The 16,217-nt window shown below is 38.4% G+C and overlaps 2 protein-coding genes across 2 annotated transcripts in view; both read right to left on the bottom strand.

The window, feature by feature from the left end:
- The window catches only part of XB5762037.L (uncharacterized XB5762037 L homeolog), a gene marked incomplete at its 5' end in the record, with an annotated part of 583,381 nt that overhangs the window by 171,060 nt on the left and 396,104 nt on the right, over positions 1-16,217 (bottom strand).
- Positions 525-15,102, bottom strand: LOC108699381 (CD48 antigen). The gene is made up of 7 exons (XM_018231418.2): positions 14,839-15,102; positions 12,589-12,906; positions 11,279-11,557; positions 8,770-8,885; positions 6,282-6,350; positions 3,831-3,944; positions 525-844 (listed from the first exon to the last, which is right to left on the bottom strand). The coding sequence occupies exons 1-6, from the start codon at positions 14,930-14,932 to the stop codon at positions 3,834-3,836; spliced, it is 987 nt and encodes a 328-aa protein (XP_018086907.1). The 5' UTR covers positions 14,933-15,102; the 3' UTR covers positions 525-844; positions 3,831-3,833.

The raw sequence follows: 16,217 nt of genomic DNA, 5'->3' as shown, positions 1-16,217 counted from the left end.
AAGATTCATTCAGGCTGGTTTGGTCTCCTTATTTTGAAATCTGTAACTCCAATACTGGCGATCAAATAATGCGCTTTCTTCAATAGTTAGATGACCTATCTGACACTCCAGATGATAAATGGGCTTTTTCTTTCTTTTATTACTTGTGCATCCACTGGCTTAGTTAATTTTTAGTTCGTTTTTTTGTTATTTTTCATGAATGATATAGTTTTGATACTATCATGCCATTGTCTCCTTTGCAACATATTTTCTTCATCTGCATAACATTTGTTGTCATTTTGATTTCATTTGTTTAATATGAAAATCAAATAAAATATTTTAAACAGAACATAATTTTGTAACTAAAAAAACACCCTGTTTTGCAAAATACATGCATTCGCTTAGCCACTAAATTATTTGTGAAACGGGACCAGGGAATATGTGTTGATTATTTTTTTTTTATGCGTGTAACTATCCTGGCCACATCAGCTGCACTTCTTTTGTATTTGGCACTGGAGTGCTCCCACAACTGCCCTTTTTTTTGTAGACCTTGAGGTGCAAGAAAGTATTAAAAAAAAAGTTCTGACTACAATACATATGCTAGGCATCGCTTATACAATATCACATTCATACTTTCCTTCTATATACTCAGTTATATACTCATATTTACAGAACACAGAATAACAGAAAGTGATCTCCATATACACATGTATAGTGACTGATATAACTGACAGTTAGAATCCAACATCATAAACAGCAGTGGAGAGATCCTTGGAGTAACACATTTCCCACCTTAATTCTTCAGTCCCTGGATCCAGGTTTCCAGCTTTACCTATCTATATTCTTTCTAGGGATAGTCCATGAGCTGTAAATAAAATAAATAATGTGTTAATAGCTGCGGAACGTCTCACAGAATCTTTTTATTGTGCTGGGAGATATAGTAGTCTAAGAGGCCTATTTATCAAAAGGTCAGATTTTAGTAGTTTTAGAGGTTTTTGAAACCACAATTAAACTCACAGGGGGTCAAGTTTGAGCAGCACATATTTTTTCGGAATTGGTTGTATTACCAATGTTTTCTCCTGAACGCTAAAATATTGCACTGCTCTGCCCCTCTTTCAGGTTTTTGCGAATTCGCAGGTGTTTGCATGAGTGCGCCCACTGTGTGAGGTTGGTGTGTGCAAAAATAGCGTTGACAGTAACTTAAATTTGCAATTTGCAAAACTGTTTTGTGGCCTAATTCAAACACAGAGTGTGCACCTAATATTCACAATTTGCAATTTTTGCCATACTTAAATAGCTCTTTAAATAGCTCTTATAGACATTCGCAGTGTGAAAAAAATTCACAATTCTGTTTGCACCCTCTTATTCAGCTTTATAAATGTAACTATGTGCAGGGCAAATATATTCACTGTGTGAACCAATCTGCACGAAGTTTATAAATAAGCCCCACAAACTCTTACGGGGTTATTTGTCAAAGGTAGAGTTGTATTTTCCAGAAAAAATTGAGTTTTTCGAGGTTAGTTTTCAGCCAAAACTTCAGGTAAAAAAAAACTTGAATTTTTCATGTATTTATTAAACCCCAAAGCTGGAAATAGCTTGAATCTGAAAATACTCCAGCTAAAACCTGTCAAGGTCATGTAGAAGTCAATGGCAGAGGTCCCTTGAACCATTTGAACATGTTAATAACCTCATGATGTTCAGGTTCTTTCAATGGTTTTTGCTCAAAAACTCAACTAATTTGCTCAAAAACTCAACTAATTTTGCTCAAAAACTCAACTTTCAGCAGAAAACTTAATTAATTTGACTCCTGAATTCTCTGATTCAACTTTTTTCCATTCGAGTTTTTTTCTTAAAATAGAAAACATTTGAGTTAGCAGCAGCGCCGATTCAGACTAAGGAGCCGCCTGAGGCGGCTCCTGCAATGCCGCCCCTGCCCAACCCACTTACGTGTCGGGAGTAGTGGGTTTTGTGGTTTTTAAACATAACAAAGTTCAATTTTTTAGAGCTTTTTTTTAAAAAAAAAAATAGGAAATCCACACATTTTAAGAGCTTCATGGAAAAAAATGAAATGCAGTTGTTAGTATATGGGCCCTTATGCAGGTAGCTAATTATATAAAAAGGTTAAATTTAACAGATGCACTCTTATGTGGCAGAAATGCTAGCAACTGGGTCACTGTTTGACAACCTGGCTAAATCACCACATCTTGCTTTGTATTGCTAGATTACTGCTCATCCACAGTCAGTGAGAGAGAAGAAAAATATGTTTCAAATTTTATTTCCTAAAAACTCCACTCTTATTGCTTGTGTGTTTGCCAGTGTATTTATCATAATATATTTATGAGCCCATTATATATTATGCCTGACAAACAGATGACGTTTGTGTGAATAATTTAAGGTGGAGAAACAGTGGAAAATAAATATGGCAGGTACAGGTGTGCATTTGTGTACAGGGTCGGACTGGGGGCCCAGTGCCCACCAGGACCACTGTCCAAGGACCCCCTGGCCTCCATACTCGAAGCCGCACATGCATAAAAGGAGGCGCGCATGCGCCCACAGCGCATGCGCGCATTTACTTAGCTCGAGTGAAGGATTCAAATGAAAAAAACTTTGAATTTTGAAGTTTTTTTTGGCTACTTCGACCATCGAATTGGCTACTTCGACCTTCGACTACGACTTTGACTTTGAATCGAACGATTCGAATATTCGACCATTCAATAGTCTAAGTACTGTCTCTTTAAAAAAAAAGTTCGACCACCTACTTCGCCACCTAAAACCTACCGAGGAACAATGTTAGCCTATGGGGAAGGTCCCCATAGGCTTTCCTAGCAATTTGGGATATAAGGAAAATCGTTCGATCGATGAATTCAAATCCTTTCGAATTCGAAGGATCAAATGATTTTTCCTTCAATCGTTCGATCGATCGAATTGCGGTAAATCCTTCGACTACGATATTCGAAGTCGCAGGATTTAACTTCGAGGTATGAATATCGAGGGTTTATTATTTATTGTAGTAAATAGATTTGTAAAGTCCTGTTTTCCAAGTAACTAGCATTATGGTCTGAGGTTACTAAAAAGCAAAGGGGGGGGGGGTTGTATTCACTATGTCTCAGTTCTGCCATGTGTGCGTAAGATAACCTTTTGGCTTTTTTCACATTAAACTTGTTTCTAGGCTTTTGAATTTGAATGTTACGTTTAACCCTTTGTTCATTCATCTGCTTTGGGTCATTTTTATCAGAGGACACTAATTGGGGGCTATTGGCTAATAATAGGGAGGTGTCCTTGTACACAGATCTTACCTGCCGTCAGTGAATGTCTCTATCAGTAGTTGGAGTGTGGCAGAAATCCAGAGTAACCAGACTCACGGAGATGGGGAAAACATACACTAATTGAAAATAGCTGCCAAGCCAGAATCAAACTCAGGACTCCAACTGCTGCATTAAAGATGATTCACATAATTCAGGGATCCCTAACCTTTTTTACCTGTATAATATAACAAAAAGTTGGGGAGCAACAAAAGCATAAACAAAGTCCCTGGGGTGCCAAGGGCTGGGATTGGATATTGGTATCCCCTATGTGGACTGGCAGCTACAGGAGGCTCTGTTTGGCAGTACACCTGGTTTTTATACAACCAAAACTTGCCTCCAAGACTGAAATGAAAAATAAGCTCCTGCTTTGAGGCCACTGGGAGCAACATCCAAGGGGTTTGGGGAGCAACATATTGCTCATGAGCCACTGGTTGGGGATCACTAATATAACAGTATGAAGAAGTGTGGTTACACTGGACTGATGCAAATGATACAGATAGTATGGGGGAGAGACAAACAAGAGGGTGCTATTGAACATATACTCACCAACTAAACCTCCTCAGTCACTCCATTGGGCTTTAAAAGCTCAGCATATAATGATTCCTCACTTGTTGTCTTAGGTTCAGTACAGCAATTGCTAACATTAAGCTTACTCACACCCTATAAACAACAAACAGAAATGACCAAAAATGGCAATGCATGTATGATAACACATGACCTACATTCACAGTTGTCTATTTTTTAATGTCTAATGTGCTGGAGGTATGGCCATCAGTATTGTAAGAGACTGAAAGGAAATGGCATATTCATATTAGAATTTGTAATACGGGTATGGGATCCGTTATCCAGAGGCCTGTTATCCAGAAAGCTCTGAATTATATATATATATATATATATATATATATATATATTGTCCAAATAATCCACATTTTTAAAATTGACTTCCTTTTTCTGTGTAATAATAAAACAGTAACTTGTACTTGATCCCAACTAAGATATAATTAATCCTTATTGGAAGCAAAACCAGCCTATTGGCTTTATTAAATGTTTACATGATTTTCTAGTAGGCTTAAGGTATGAAGATCCAAATTATGGAAAGATCTGTTATCCAGAAAAAAACAGGACCCCATTCCTGTATTTGTAAGTACTGTAAATCCTGCCAATCCCTGGACCATATTGTTTCCAAACTGAATTGTGTCCTGCACACCATATTTATTAGAATGAATCTTTTTATATGTTTGTATAATCATTATGAACTATTTTATTCATTTATTTTAGAGCTTAATTTAAGAAATTTGGGGGGGTAGGAATGATACATGTGAAAATAACATTGCAATATTAAACACACAATTGTAGGTGTGTAATATTTACTTAATTTAATGTTTAAAATTGATTTATAATATTTATGAGTAAAGGCATAAAGGCTTGCTTCACAGAGAACCCTGCACTTGGTTATCGGTACAACAAGGGAGCCCTGTACAAGATTCCTGAGGACTATGGGGCATATTTACTAAAGGGTCAATTTTTGCCTCGGAAGGCTTCGCCATACTTCTCACGACTTCATCAGACATTATTTTGCTGTGAATATGCGCATTTATCAAAAAGCAAAGTTTCGTCTTGGCAAATAAATGCTGGCATACTTTCGCCAGCGCGAAAGTTTCTAAGCAAAATATCACTAGCGTTCATTTCTGCCTAGCGGAACTTCATTAACATTCTTATGCTTACGCCAATTTATGACGGGTACATATAGGTCATATACTGTATATGTCTTTATGATGTTGGTGCGAATGCTTGAAGTGGCCACTTATTAAAAAAGTCCAAGGAAGAAAAAGAGATCCTCTAATGCCCTAGACATGAGCCCACCCTAAAAAAATATGTGGCATGCCCCTCAAATGGTTAGAAAAAGTGTAAGTAACTTATATTTAACAGTTACAACTTGTAAGCATAATCTCAATGAAAGAAAAACGCCAGTGTTTTGTCTTTTTTTATGACTTTATTGAATACAGGATATGATGTCACAGGCATAATAATGTTGAGGATGTTGCTTCATCTTATCAGTTCACACTATAAATAAATTTGAGATGTCCCTGAAAAATTAGGTACATTTTCACTAAATGCCAGGATTAATCTAAACTCACCTATGGGTGCCTGTATTTGCTACTAGCACCTTGCATTCCAGAATAAATGAGCCCTATAGACATTCTATAGTAGCCTGTGGAAATATATTTTATATATCCTACTCCCTCTCAGTTGTAGGATTCCATGTACATGTACTTTATCAGAAGCCACTAAATCTATAAGGGGCAGATTTATTAACAATCAGAGATCATGTTTGCGGAGTATAAAGTCAAAAACCTGATAGCTTTATCTTTGTTGGGAGTTTGATACTGAAAGCTTTCCTCTCCCACAAATCAAACAATACACAACAAATAAACACAACTGTAGGGAAAAGGAAATTAACATACACAATCTCCAAAGATCTCTATCAGGCTTTTTTTTTACATTAATCTCCCAATATGATTTTTGATTGTTAATATATCTGCCCCTAATTACTGCTTTATAACCTTTTCTAATAAATATGGTTGTATGTAATATTACCGGCACAATGACTGTAAAAATCACTTTTAGCCATAAGACTCTGTCTTCGTTAAAAAAATCAATTTCAAAATTTCATTGAACTTGCTTTTTTTTGTTTGGTTCCTTTTTCCTGCCACTTTGTTTTTCTAATCACATCAACAGGCAGCAAAGTTGCACTATAAATAAAAGGCTTTTTTATAGGCCTTTTCCAAACAAAAACAAACACGTTTGCATTTATGTATCCATGCAAAGCTTTTGATAAAAATGAAAGTCATTAAAATATAACCATGACTGACAAAATAAAGTGTTAGTTGTTAGTTTCTCAGCATGTCTAATGTATATTGATTGTGTCCATGTGACAAATATGTTGGAATGTTCCAAAGGAAATAGACATAATAAAAATCCCTTCAGATTTCTTACCTGATTATTATTTGTGGCAGGAAATACAACTCCCGTGTATATAATATTATCTTTAGGTATTTTTTTATCCTGAAAAGAAACAATGTAAAACATTTGCAATTTTAATTCAAAATAGGGGACATAAACGTTTCAATGAAACTCTGCTATTTGTGCCCTCCCCTCTCCAAAATAGATGAACCTAGGGGCTGATTCACTAACTTCGAGTGAAGGATTCGAAGTAAAAAAACTTCGAATTTCGAAGGTTTTTTTTGGCTACTTCGACCATCGAATGGGCTACTTCGACCTTCGACTACGACTACGACTTTGAATCGAAGGATGCGAACTAAAAATCGTTCGACTATACGACCATATGATAGTCGAAGTACTGTCTCTTTAAAAAAAACTTCGACCCCCTAGTTCGGCAGATAAAAGCTACCGAAGTCAATGTTAGCCTATGGGGAAGGTCCCCATAGGCTTGCCTAAGTTTTTTTGATCGAAGGATATTCCTTTGATCATTGGATTAAAAATCCTTCGAATCGTTTGATTCGAAGGATTTAATCGTTCGATCGAAGGATTTTTCCTTCGATAGTCGAAGGATTTCAATTCCTAGTCGAATATCGAGGGTTAATTAACCCTCGATATTCGACCCATAGTGAATCAGCCCCTAAATGTCAACATGCAAAGGGACTATCTAATAACAGGGGAATTAATTGACAATTTGGCTGTGTGTTTTCACTGTAACCAAACAGAAGGACGGTGGACATAGTGCTGTTAAGTTGTTTAGCTCAAGACTGTGTTTTATTATCATAACAAGTATCATCAACATGTACCAACAGAATCCACAACTGTGTACCACAGAAGTACCTCAGATAGATAAATACAAATACAGGTATGGGATCCGTTATCCAGAAACCAGTTATCCATAAAGCTCTGAATTACGGAAAGGCCATCTCCCATAGCCTCCATTTTATCCAAATACGCCAAATGTTTAAAATACTTGTTCTTGATCCCAACTAAGATATAATTAATCCTTATTGGAAGCAAAACCAGCCTATTGGGTTTATTTAATGTTTACATGATTTCCTAGTAGACTTAAGGTATGAAGATCCAAATTATGGAAATATCCATTACATAACAGGTCCCATACCTGTACTGACTGATACAGAAGCTTAGGAGGACAGTGTAACTGGAGAGGAGTCAGGAGACACAAGATGTGATATTGGGCAAAATCAGGAACCAGCAAAGTGAGAGATCTATATATTCATTGTATATTGAATACGCTGCTGAATATGTTGGTTTGTTAGTACAGGTATAGGATCCGTTATCCGGAAACCCATTATCTAGAAAATTCCCAATTACGGAAAGACCGTCTCCCATAGACTCCATTTTATCCAAATAATCCAAAATTTTAAAAATAATTTCCTTTTTCTCTGTAACAATAAAACAGTAACTTGTACTTGATCCAAACTCAGATATAATTAATCCGTATTGGAAGCAATACCAGCCTATTGGCTTTATTTAATGTTTATATGATTTTCTAGTAGACTTAAGGTATTAAGATCCAAATTATGGAAAAATCCGTTATCCGGAAAGCCCCAGGTCCCATACCTGTACCTGTATGTCTCATTATTATTATAATAAAGTGGCACTGACTATAGCTTAAAATATGCTTTTCCAATTCAAAAATATGCCAGGGCTGAATCAAGAAAGCAATTTCAAAATTAAGGTGATTCGAGAAAGAGTGTAACCCTAAAACCAAAAAAAAGGGGGGGGGAGAGAAGACTCAATGATCTTTTTAAAGCTGAAGGAGACAGCACTGAAGGTTAGTGAGGGGCATATTTGTTCCACTTCGTTGCGCAGAAAAATTAGCGAATTTACTGCGAAGTGACGAAAAATTCACTAAACACATTGAAGTCAATGGGCGTCAAAATTTTGACACATGTCAATTTTGACGCCTGAGACAATTTTTATACTCGTGCCTATTTTGTCCAAATGCATCAAAGTCAATGGGCGTCTGAATAATTTTGACTCGTGACAATTTTTTTTGTGTGGGGAATTTTCACCCTAGTTTTGAGAATTTATTCACCGGCAGCGAAATGTGGAAAAACTACGCAAATTTATTCGCCCATAAGTACTGATGGTGATAATGGGGGTGAGGAGGCTGGAGATTACTGAGTGAACAGAGTAGGTGAGGGAATGATAAAAGATGATGGGGAAATTGATTATAGGGACAAGGAGACAGGGTCTCTGTGACTGAGTGTAGGGTTGGGACACTGCAGAAGTCTAAAGACAGGCATGACGTGGCTCCATCAAAGGTAAATCAGGCTGAGTTGGAAGTCAACCCTCACACAGACTTTGGCTTGAGCACAAGTACCAGTAACCTCTATGTGAGGGCTGACTTCCATATATCACACTTCTCAAGTTTTTATATGTATAAAAAGTATGTCATGGAATTTGAAGGACAAAACTTTGCTGACAGTATGACTTGAAACATTTTATAAATCCTTACCTTTATTATCAGTCTTCTTCTGCAATATATAGATATATATATAATGATAAACACAAGTGTAACACATATGAAACTCATGGAAATTATTAAGGGTTGAAGATAATCTCTTCCAGTTCCTGAAATGACAAAAAACAGCAATGTAAATTATAAAATATTCATTTCATTGTAATAAAAATTAAAAAGCTAAATGTTCTTTTTTTTAGCTGTAATATTGGTGTGGAGGCATCTCAGTGCATTGTGCCTGATCCTGAGCTTTTAGAATGAGCCAGAAGTTCAAGATAGAACTGCTTTGAGACAGCTATTGTTTCTTCCCTTCTCAGTGTCCTTCAAATGACCCAAGTCATGCTCCTTGCATGGTTTTCCTGCTTGGGTGGTATTCTTATGTCTACCACAAGGTGGGGCACTTTTAGCAATATAAACATATCCCTCAGTAGAGGTATCAGGTAGCTGCTGTCTGGTTTGCTGCCCATTGTTCTGTAGATAGGCTGCTGATGGGCTGCTGGGGGGAAGGGAGGGGGTGATACTCTAACTTACAGTGTAGCAGTAAATAGTGACTAAAGCTTATCAGAGCACAAGTCATATGATTGGGGGGCACCTGGGAAATGGACATCATGTCTAGCCCCTTGTCAGATTTCAAAATTAAATATTAAAATTAGTTTGCTGCTCCAGCAGAATTCCGCATTGAAATCTGTTTCTCAAAAGAACAAAAGATTTTTTCATATTTCATTTTGAAATCTGACATGGGGCTAGACATATTGTCAGTTTGTCAGTCATGTGACTTGCACTCTGATAAACTTAAGTCACTCTTCACTGCTGTACTTCAAGTTGGAGTGATATCACCCCCTCCCATTCCCCCCAGCAGCCAAACAAAAGAACAATGGGAAGGTAACCAAGATAACAGCTGCCTGGTAGATCAAAATAAAAAAGTCCCACTGAGACACATTCAGTTACATTGAGTAGGAGAGACAACAGCCTGCCAGAAAGCATTTCTCTCCTAAAGTGCTGGCTCTTTCTGAAAGCACATGACCAGGCAAAATGACCTGAGATGCACCTACACCAATATTACAACTAAAAAATACACTTGGGGGCACATTTACAAAGCTCGAGTGAAGGATTCGAATTAAAAAAATTTCGAATTTCGAAGTGTTTTTTGGGCTACTTCGACCATCGAATGGGCTACTTCGACCTTCGACTACGACTTCGACTACGAATCGAACGATTCGAACTAAAAATCGTTTCGACTATTCGACCATTCGATAGTCGAAGTACTGTCTCTTTAAGAAAAACTTCGACCCCCTACTTCGGCAGCTAAAAGCTACCGAAGTCAATGTTAGCCTATGGGGAAGGTCCCCATAGGCTTGCCTGAGATTTTTTGATCGAAGGATATTCCTTCGATCGTTGTATTAAAATCCTTCGAATCGTTCGATTCGAAGGATTTAATCGTTCGATCGAACGAGTAATCCTTCGATAGTCGAAGGATTTCAATTCCTAGTCGAATATCGAGAGTAACCAGACTCACGGAGATGGGGATCGTAGGATTAGCGCTAAATCGTTCGACTTCGATATTCGAAGTCGAACGATTTTAGTTCCTAGTCGAATATCGAGGGTTAATTAACCCTCAATATTCGACCCTTAGTAAATCTGCCCCTTGATGTTCAGAAATGAAATTTTATGTGCTAGAGTGAATTATTTGCAGTGTAAACAGTATAATTTAGAAATAAAAAAGACATCACAAAAATCATGACAGAATCCCTTTAAGCTTTCAGTAAATCCACGGGGGTAAGCTTTACTTATTATTATAGCATTTTTTGGGGAGGTTTTAACATATTTTGGTATTACTGGTCATTTAATGCTTATGTAGTAGAGCTCTTCCAGATCTATCATTTTTGCTTTAGTCAAAACTCAAATCAGATGAAGGTGTGATTGTGAGTCCTGGGCAACTGTCCTTTTTGCCCATTTATTAAATTGTCTAGATTATAAAGCTCTTGCTCTCATTGGAATAGTGCAAAAATTCCACCTGCTGGGTCTGCTTCCAACTGTGGGTGCTGACTGTGGCTCCCCCACATCACATCTGCAGGGACTAAGTGAGGTTGGTGGTGTGGCGGGTGAGGGTGGCACTCATGAAGTCAAGTCCCAGTGGCCCTGCACACCCCAATCTGATACTGTCCACCTGCCAGCCCTATATACTGTAATTACCAGCTCCCTGAATTCTCTTGCTTATCTGTGGCAATGCATTTATCCTCTTATCTTTTCCCTGCCCCCAACATAGAATCCTAAGGAATTATTACCCATCTTTCTCACATCTAGTTCTACTTTATTTTTATTAAAAAATTGTGTGAGCTTCTGCTGAAAAACATAATTATCTGTATAGCTGCAACTTCAACAGTACCCTGCCTGCAAAGCATGTCTAGAAACTTTCAAAATCAGCAGGAAAGTGTCATCCTCCTTTCTTAATATGAATTAATACAATATCCAGTTTGTTAATGTTATGGGGTTTTTTCTTACATACCTCCACTCTGTTCATCATCACACGACTCTAAAAGGACTGACACATTGTTGGTATGAGCAGGATTTTGTACCAAGCAGAGAAATTGTGTCCCCAATGTCTTATCCTTCAGTGATACACTGATTGTGCTGCCATTTGCATATAGTATGTCAGTGTCTTTATCTCTGTAGATCCAACTGTAGGACACACTTGTTGAGTTGGATGGGACAGAACAATGAAGATGACACAGATCAGTGGAATTCTCATCTAATGTCTTTTCTATTACTGGTGTAGGGAGAGACTCTGTAATTAGAAACACAACAAAATGTAAAAATACATTTATTAAATAATGTGTAAACAATAGTCTAATAGCTGTATGGCTTCTTGTGACATCTGGCAAGTAAACTGGGCTGTGCCTGCTTCCCTGTGTTCTTCCTTCACTGTTTAGCCCTTTGAGGAAGAGCCAATTGTATCAGAAAGCATTCATTGTCAACTTTGTAATAACCATCTCTCTTGTGGTTTCTGTTAAATCAGATGAAGTCTAAAAAGTAGGAATGTTAACACGGATGTGGTTTAAAGGGTGTGGTTAAATTGGGGGGGGGGGTAAATACTGGATTCCATTACCAGCCCTCCATCATTTAGGCCAGAAAAAATCCAGCCCTTTGTACCAAATAAGTTGGACAGCAATATCCTAGACAATGTATTAGTTTTCAGTCTTTAAAAATAACCAACTGCAGCACAAAGGCTTCATGCAAAGAGACATATTTTATGTCTGAATTGATTATTTTGAAAGATTAAGATAATACATCTTGAAGGCAACTAGAGCCCACCCCACCACTGAGGTCTAAGACCTGTTAGTCTAAATATAATTCTGAATCCTACACGAAGAAAGAATGAAGAGACACAGACAACACTATGTACTCCCTTCTCTCTTAATTCCCTTAATTCCGTTACCAGATTTTGCACTTTTTTCTTTGCACTTAGCATCATCTGATGCTCCTGTCCTGTATGTCATGAGTGCAGCAAATTGTAGAGAAATACCACACCCCACCCATGATTATCCCCTATATTATGTATATATACTATACAACAGGTGCCATTGTTTAATCTTCATTACAAACATATAGCAAAAGGTGAAAGTACAAAAACATAGTGCTTTCCTTATTCTTAGTACTTGAGTGCTAATGTACTGTTCATTTGCTGTTATTTGGCTACTCAGCTAATGGCTTGTGTCATTCTCTGTGTAACAATAAATTCAGTTCCTCCATACAAGTCTGTCTGCTCTGAGCTGTAACAACTCTCACTCCCTCATGTACATACACTTACTTACTTACCATATACAGTGAGATTATAGGATATTTCTCTTATTTCTCCATTAACAATCAGTGCAGTGAAGACTCCACTATCCTCCATTCTCAGCTCTCTGATCTGTAATGAGGTTCCACTGTTAGATCCTTCCAGGCGGTTGAGGAAATAATTCTTATTCACTCTGATAAACTTCTGCTCTCTGAATTCAGCCAGGAATATTATTTTCCCATTGCAATTAAATCCCCATGTGACTGTATCAATGGGATGTGTGAGATTCAGATGGGGTGTCAGTGTGACAGTCTCCCCTACACGGCCAGTCACCTGGAGAGGGATGTCTCCTCCTGCTGTAACACATACAAGTAGGGAATCATCAGCACTCACACTCACATTCCTGGTTAGTTTTTGTTAAACAAAAAGGTAATTTTTCTTAGACTACTAATACTTTGGTTGGCTTCAGTGTTGTTGTGTAATATCTCATTATAACAACACCCCCTCCCCAGTGGCTTTAACCAATTATCCCTCTCTGCTTTTTTTAAAGCTCACACTCTCCTGGAATAGTATAATATAGCAGAGTTGTTGGCTGTCATCTTAATCCTTCTTCTCAATAATGCACCGCACTAAAACAAAGCCTGTTCTAGATTGTTTCTTGTGTTTAGCCTCAACTACTATGTTACTGTGTAAGGTAGTAAACCAGTTAAACAACTAAGAGTTATAGGTTTAATATGGTTGCAAAGCGTATAGTTCTGGTCACACCCATAAGTAAATTCAATAACATGAATTTCACCTGTCCTTGTGCACTCAGGGTGAGCGAAAAGCCAGAACAATAACCCTGGCAAAATACTTTTCCTTTAGGGGCAGATTTATCAAGGGTCGAATTTCGAAGGAAAAAATACTTCGAAATTCGACCACCGCATTATTGAAGTATTGAGTATTTTTCACCAAATTTGGCCATCGAATGATCTAAGTAAAATCGGTCGAGCGAACAATTAAACCATGTGAAGACTCTAGAAGGTCCCCATAGGCTAACATAGCATTTTGGCAGGTTTAATTTGGCGAAGTATTGAAGTCGAAGTTTATTGAATAGTCAAATGATTTTTACTTTGATTCGAAGTATATTCAAAGTCGTAGTATCCTATTCAATAGTCGAAGTATCCAAAAAATTACTTCGAATTTCGAATTTTTTTTACTTCGAAAATTCCCACAAATTCACTTCGACCCTTGATAAATCTGCCCCTTAGTGTGTGTAATAAATATGTACTAAAACAACTGCTTGGCACGCACTCCACAGGACTCCAGGTAGCGGTAAAAAACTTTTTACTTTATTGCACAAACATATATATTGCACATGCCTATGATTACGTGTGGTAACACACGAAACGCGTTAGGATAATATATGTTTGTGCAATAAAGTAAAAAGTTTTTTACCGCTACCTGGAGTCCTGTGGAGTGCGTGCCAAGCAGTTGTTTTCTTACCTTGATGTCTCCCCCATGCTGAGGGTTCGGGGTGCAGCACCCGGACCACCAAACAGGAGCGGTGAGTGACCCGCAGTCTTACCATATTGGAATATTTTAAGCGGAGGGCCCGGGGCAAGTGCACCCGAGCCAATTTAAAACAGCGGTGAGCGCACTTGTAATGAATGTTATAACATACCGCTATATAGAAAGAGCTTCCAATCTGTGATATTAAAGTGTGGCGGGTGGTTTGAGCGCTTCTGCTTCCCCTCTTTAATAATAAATATGTACTGCCTGAGTTTATTATAAATGATAAGAATACATTGTAACATTTTTTTTTATTCTGTAAATGAGTCTAAATAGGAATCCTCATTCTTTTGTTCCTTTCTTTGTTATTTAAAGCCATTAGCATGCATTTCATAATGTACTAACAAATATACCAAGACTAGTGCTCCCTAGAAAAAGAGGGAGAGTTGCAGATGCAAAAAGCACAGAGATCGAAAGAATAAGGAAACAAAGAATTTAAACTAAAAAGATCCCACAGCAGTCTTCTACTAATTTAGAATTTTCTTTAATGTGAAATAATTTAGAGGTGCACTTTAACACATTATTTAGAAACAGGTGAAATCTATTCGAATCAGTCGCATTCTTCGAGGTGTTTAGAGTGTCAGCTCCATTGTGCAGGGTGCGCTTAATTTTAATTTCCTGTTATTTATTAATAATTGCCTGTAATCTCTGTTCAATGTATACATCTACCTATTGTACAGCAATGCTGAATATGTTGGCACTTTATAATAACATATTCATAAAGATAATATACTCACCACAGATTACCAGGAATAATGTTGATACGACAAAGAGATTTTCAGTGAATTTCACCATGTTGTTTGTCAGGTTTTCCAGGGGTAATAATCCCATAAAACAAGTGTCCCGCTGACCTTAATATTTAAACTATACAGTACAGGCAAAGCAGAAGCCTAAAGCCTACATTTTTTTCCAACTGTTGCTAGTACCACCGAGCTCTATAAGCAAAGGCAAATCATTAGGTCTCTTGTAATACACAGAGAGTGAATAAAAGCAGTCAGGCAAGGTTGCTCAGTAATAAGGATCAGGGAGGCAAAACTAGAAGGGGAGGGACAGGGAGTGGCTTAACAAGGACACTGCTAAAAGCAGCCAGCATAGTCAGAAAAAACGTATGCATTTTTTAAATGTTGATTGTCCGGTACAGTAAGGACCCTTGTCAGTAAGGGCCCTTACTCACGGGCGTTTGAAGCTGCGCTCCCCTGCATTCCGGTTTTATGTGTTCAGCCGCAGGGGAGCGCAGGAGTAGACGCAATGAATTATTTTCAATGCGGCTGTACTCACACAGAGGCATGTAATCGCTGAACGCAGGTTGGGACGCAGTATGTTGCATTTCTCCTGCGTTCGGCGCTTACATGCGTCTGTTTGAGTACAGCCGTATTGAAAATAATTCAGCGCATCTACTCCTGCGCTCGCTTGCAGCTGAACGCATAAAACCGGAATGCAGTTAGGCAGGTCAAAAAAAAGTGAAAAGGTTGAACTTGATGGACGTGTGTCTTTTTTTCAACCTAACTTACTATGTTAAGGTGGCCATACACGGGCCGATAAAAGCTGCAGACAGACCGAGTCGGCAGCTTATTGGCCCGTGTATGGGGCTCTCCGACGGGCTTCCCGAAAGTCGGACTAAAAATCCCGTCGGATTGCGGCCGCATATGTTCGTTGATGCAGTCCCGCGATCCGACCGCCCGTTACCATTCGTTAGGATCCGATCATTGGGCCCTAGGGCCCACGATCAGATCAGTCCGATCGGGGAGAGATCTGCTCGTTTGGGGACATCGCCAAACGAGCGGATCTCTCCGTGTATGGCCACCTTTACTATGTAAAAAAACTTGCTCTATTAGCTCTACAGCAGTCCCAGCTGTCCCTCACTGATGACAGCCGTTTCCCCCTCAAACTATCCATCTGTGCCAGTTTGTTTAACAGCTCAGTTAGGGCTCTTACTTACTGGCGTTCTGACCTGCGCTCCCCTGCGTTCCGTTTTTTGGCATTCAGCCGCAGGGGAGCGCAGGAAAAGATGCATGTCATTATTTCAAATGGGGCTGTACTCACTCAGGCGCGTGTAGGCGCCGAACGCAGGAAAAATGCAGCATGTTGCGTCTCAACCTGCGTTCGTCGCCTACAA

Source organism: Xenopus laevis, chromosome 8L (assembly GCF_017654675.1).
Source record: "Xenopus laevis strain J_2021 chromosome 8L, Xenopus_laevis_v10.1, whole genome shotgun sequence".
Lineage (NCBI taxonomy): Eukaryota > Metazoa > Chordata > Amphibia > Anura > Pipidae > Xenopus > Xenopus laevis.
Note: the sequence above shows the minus strand (reverse complement) of the source record. Positions and strands in the feature narration are given on the sequence as shown.

Coding starts and splice junctions, on each gene's coding strand:
- LOC108699381 (XM_018231418.2), bottom strand. CDS start 14,932: ATGGGATTATTACCCCTGGAAAACCTGACAAACAACATGGTGAAATTC. Junction 12,907..14,838: donor ATTATTCCTGGTAATCTGTG/GTGAGTATATTA, acceptor TATGTGTTACAG/CAGGAGGAGACATCCCTCTC. Junction 8,886..11,278: donor TGATGATGAACAGAGTGGAG/GTATGTAAGAAA, acceptor TTGTCATTTCAG/GAACTGGAAGAGATTATCTT.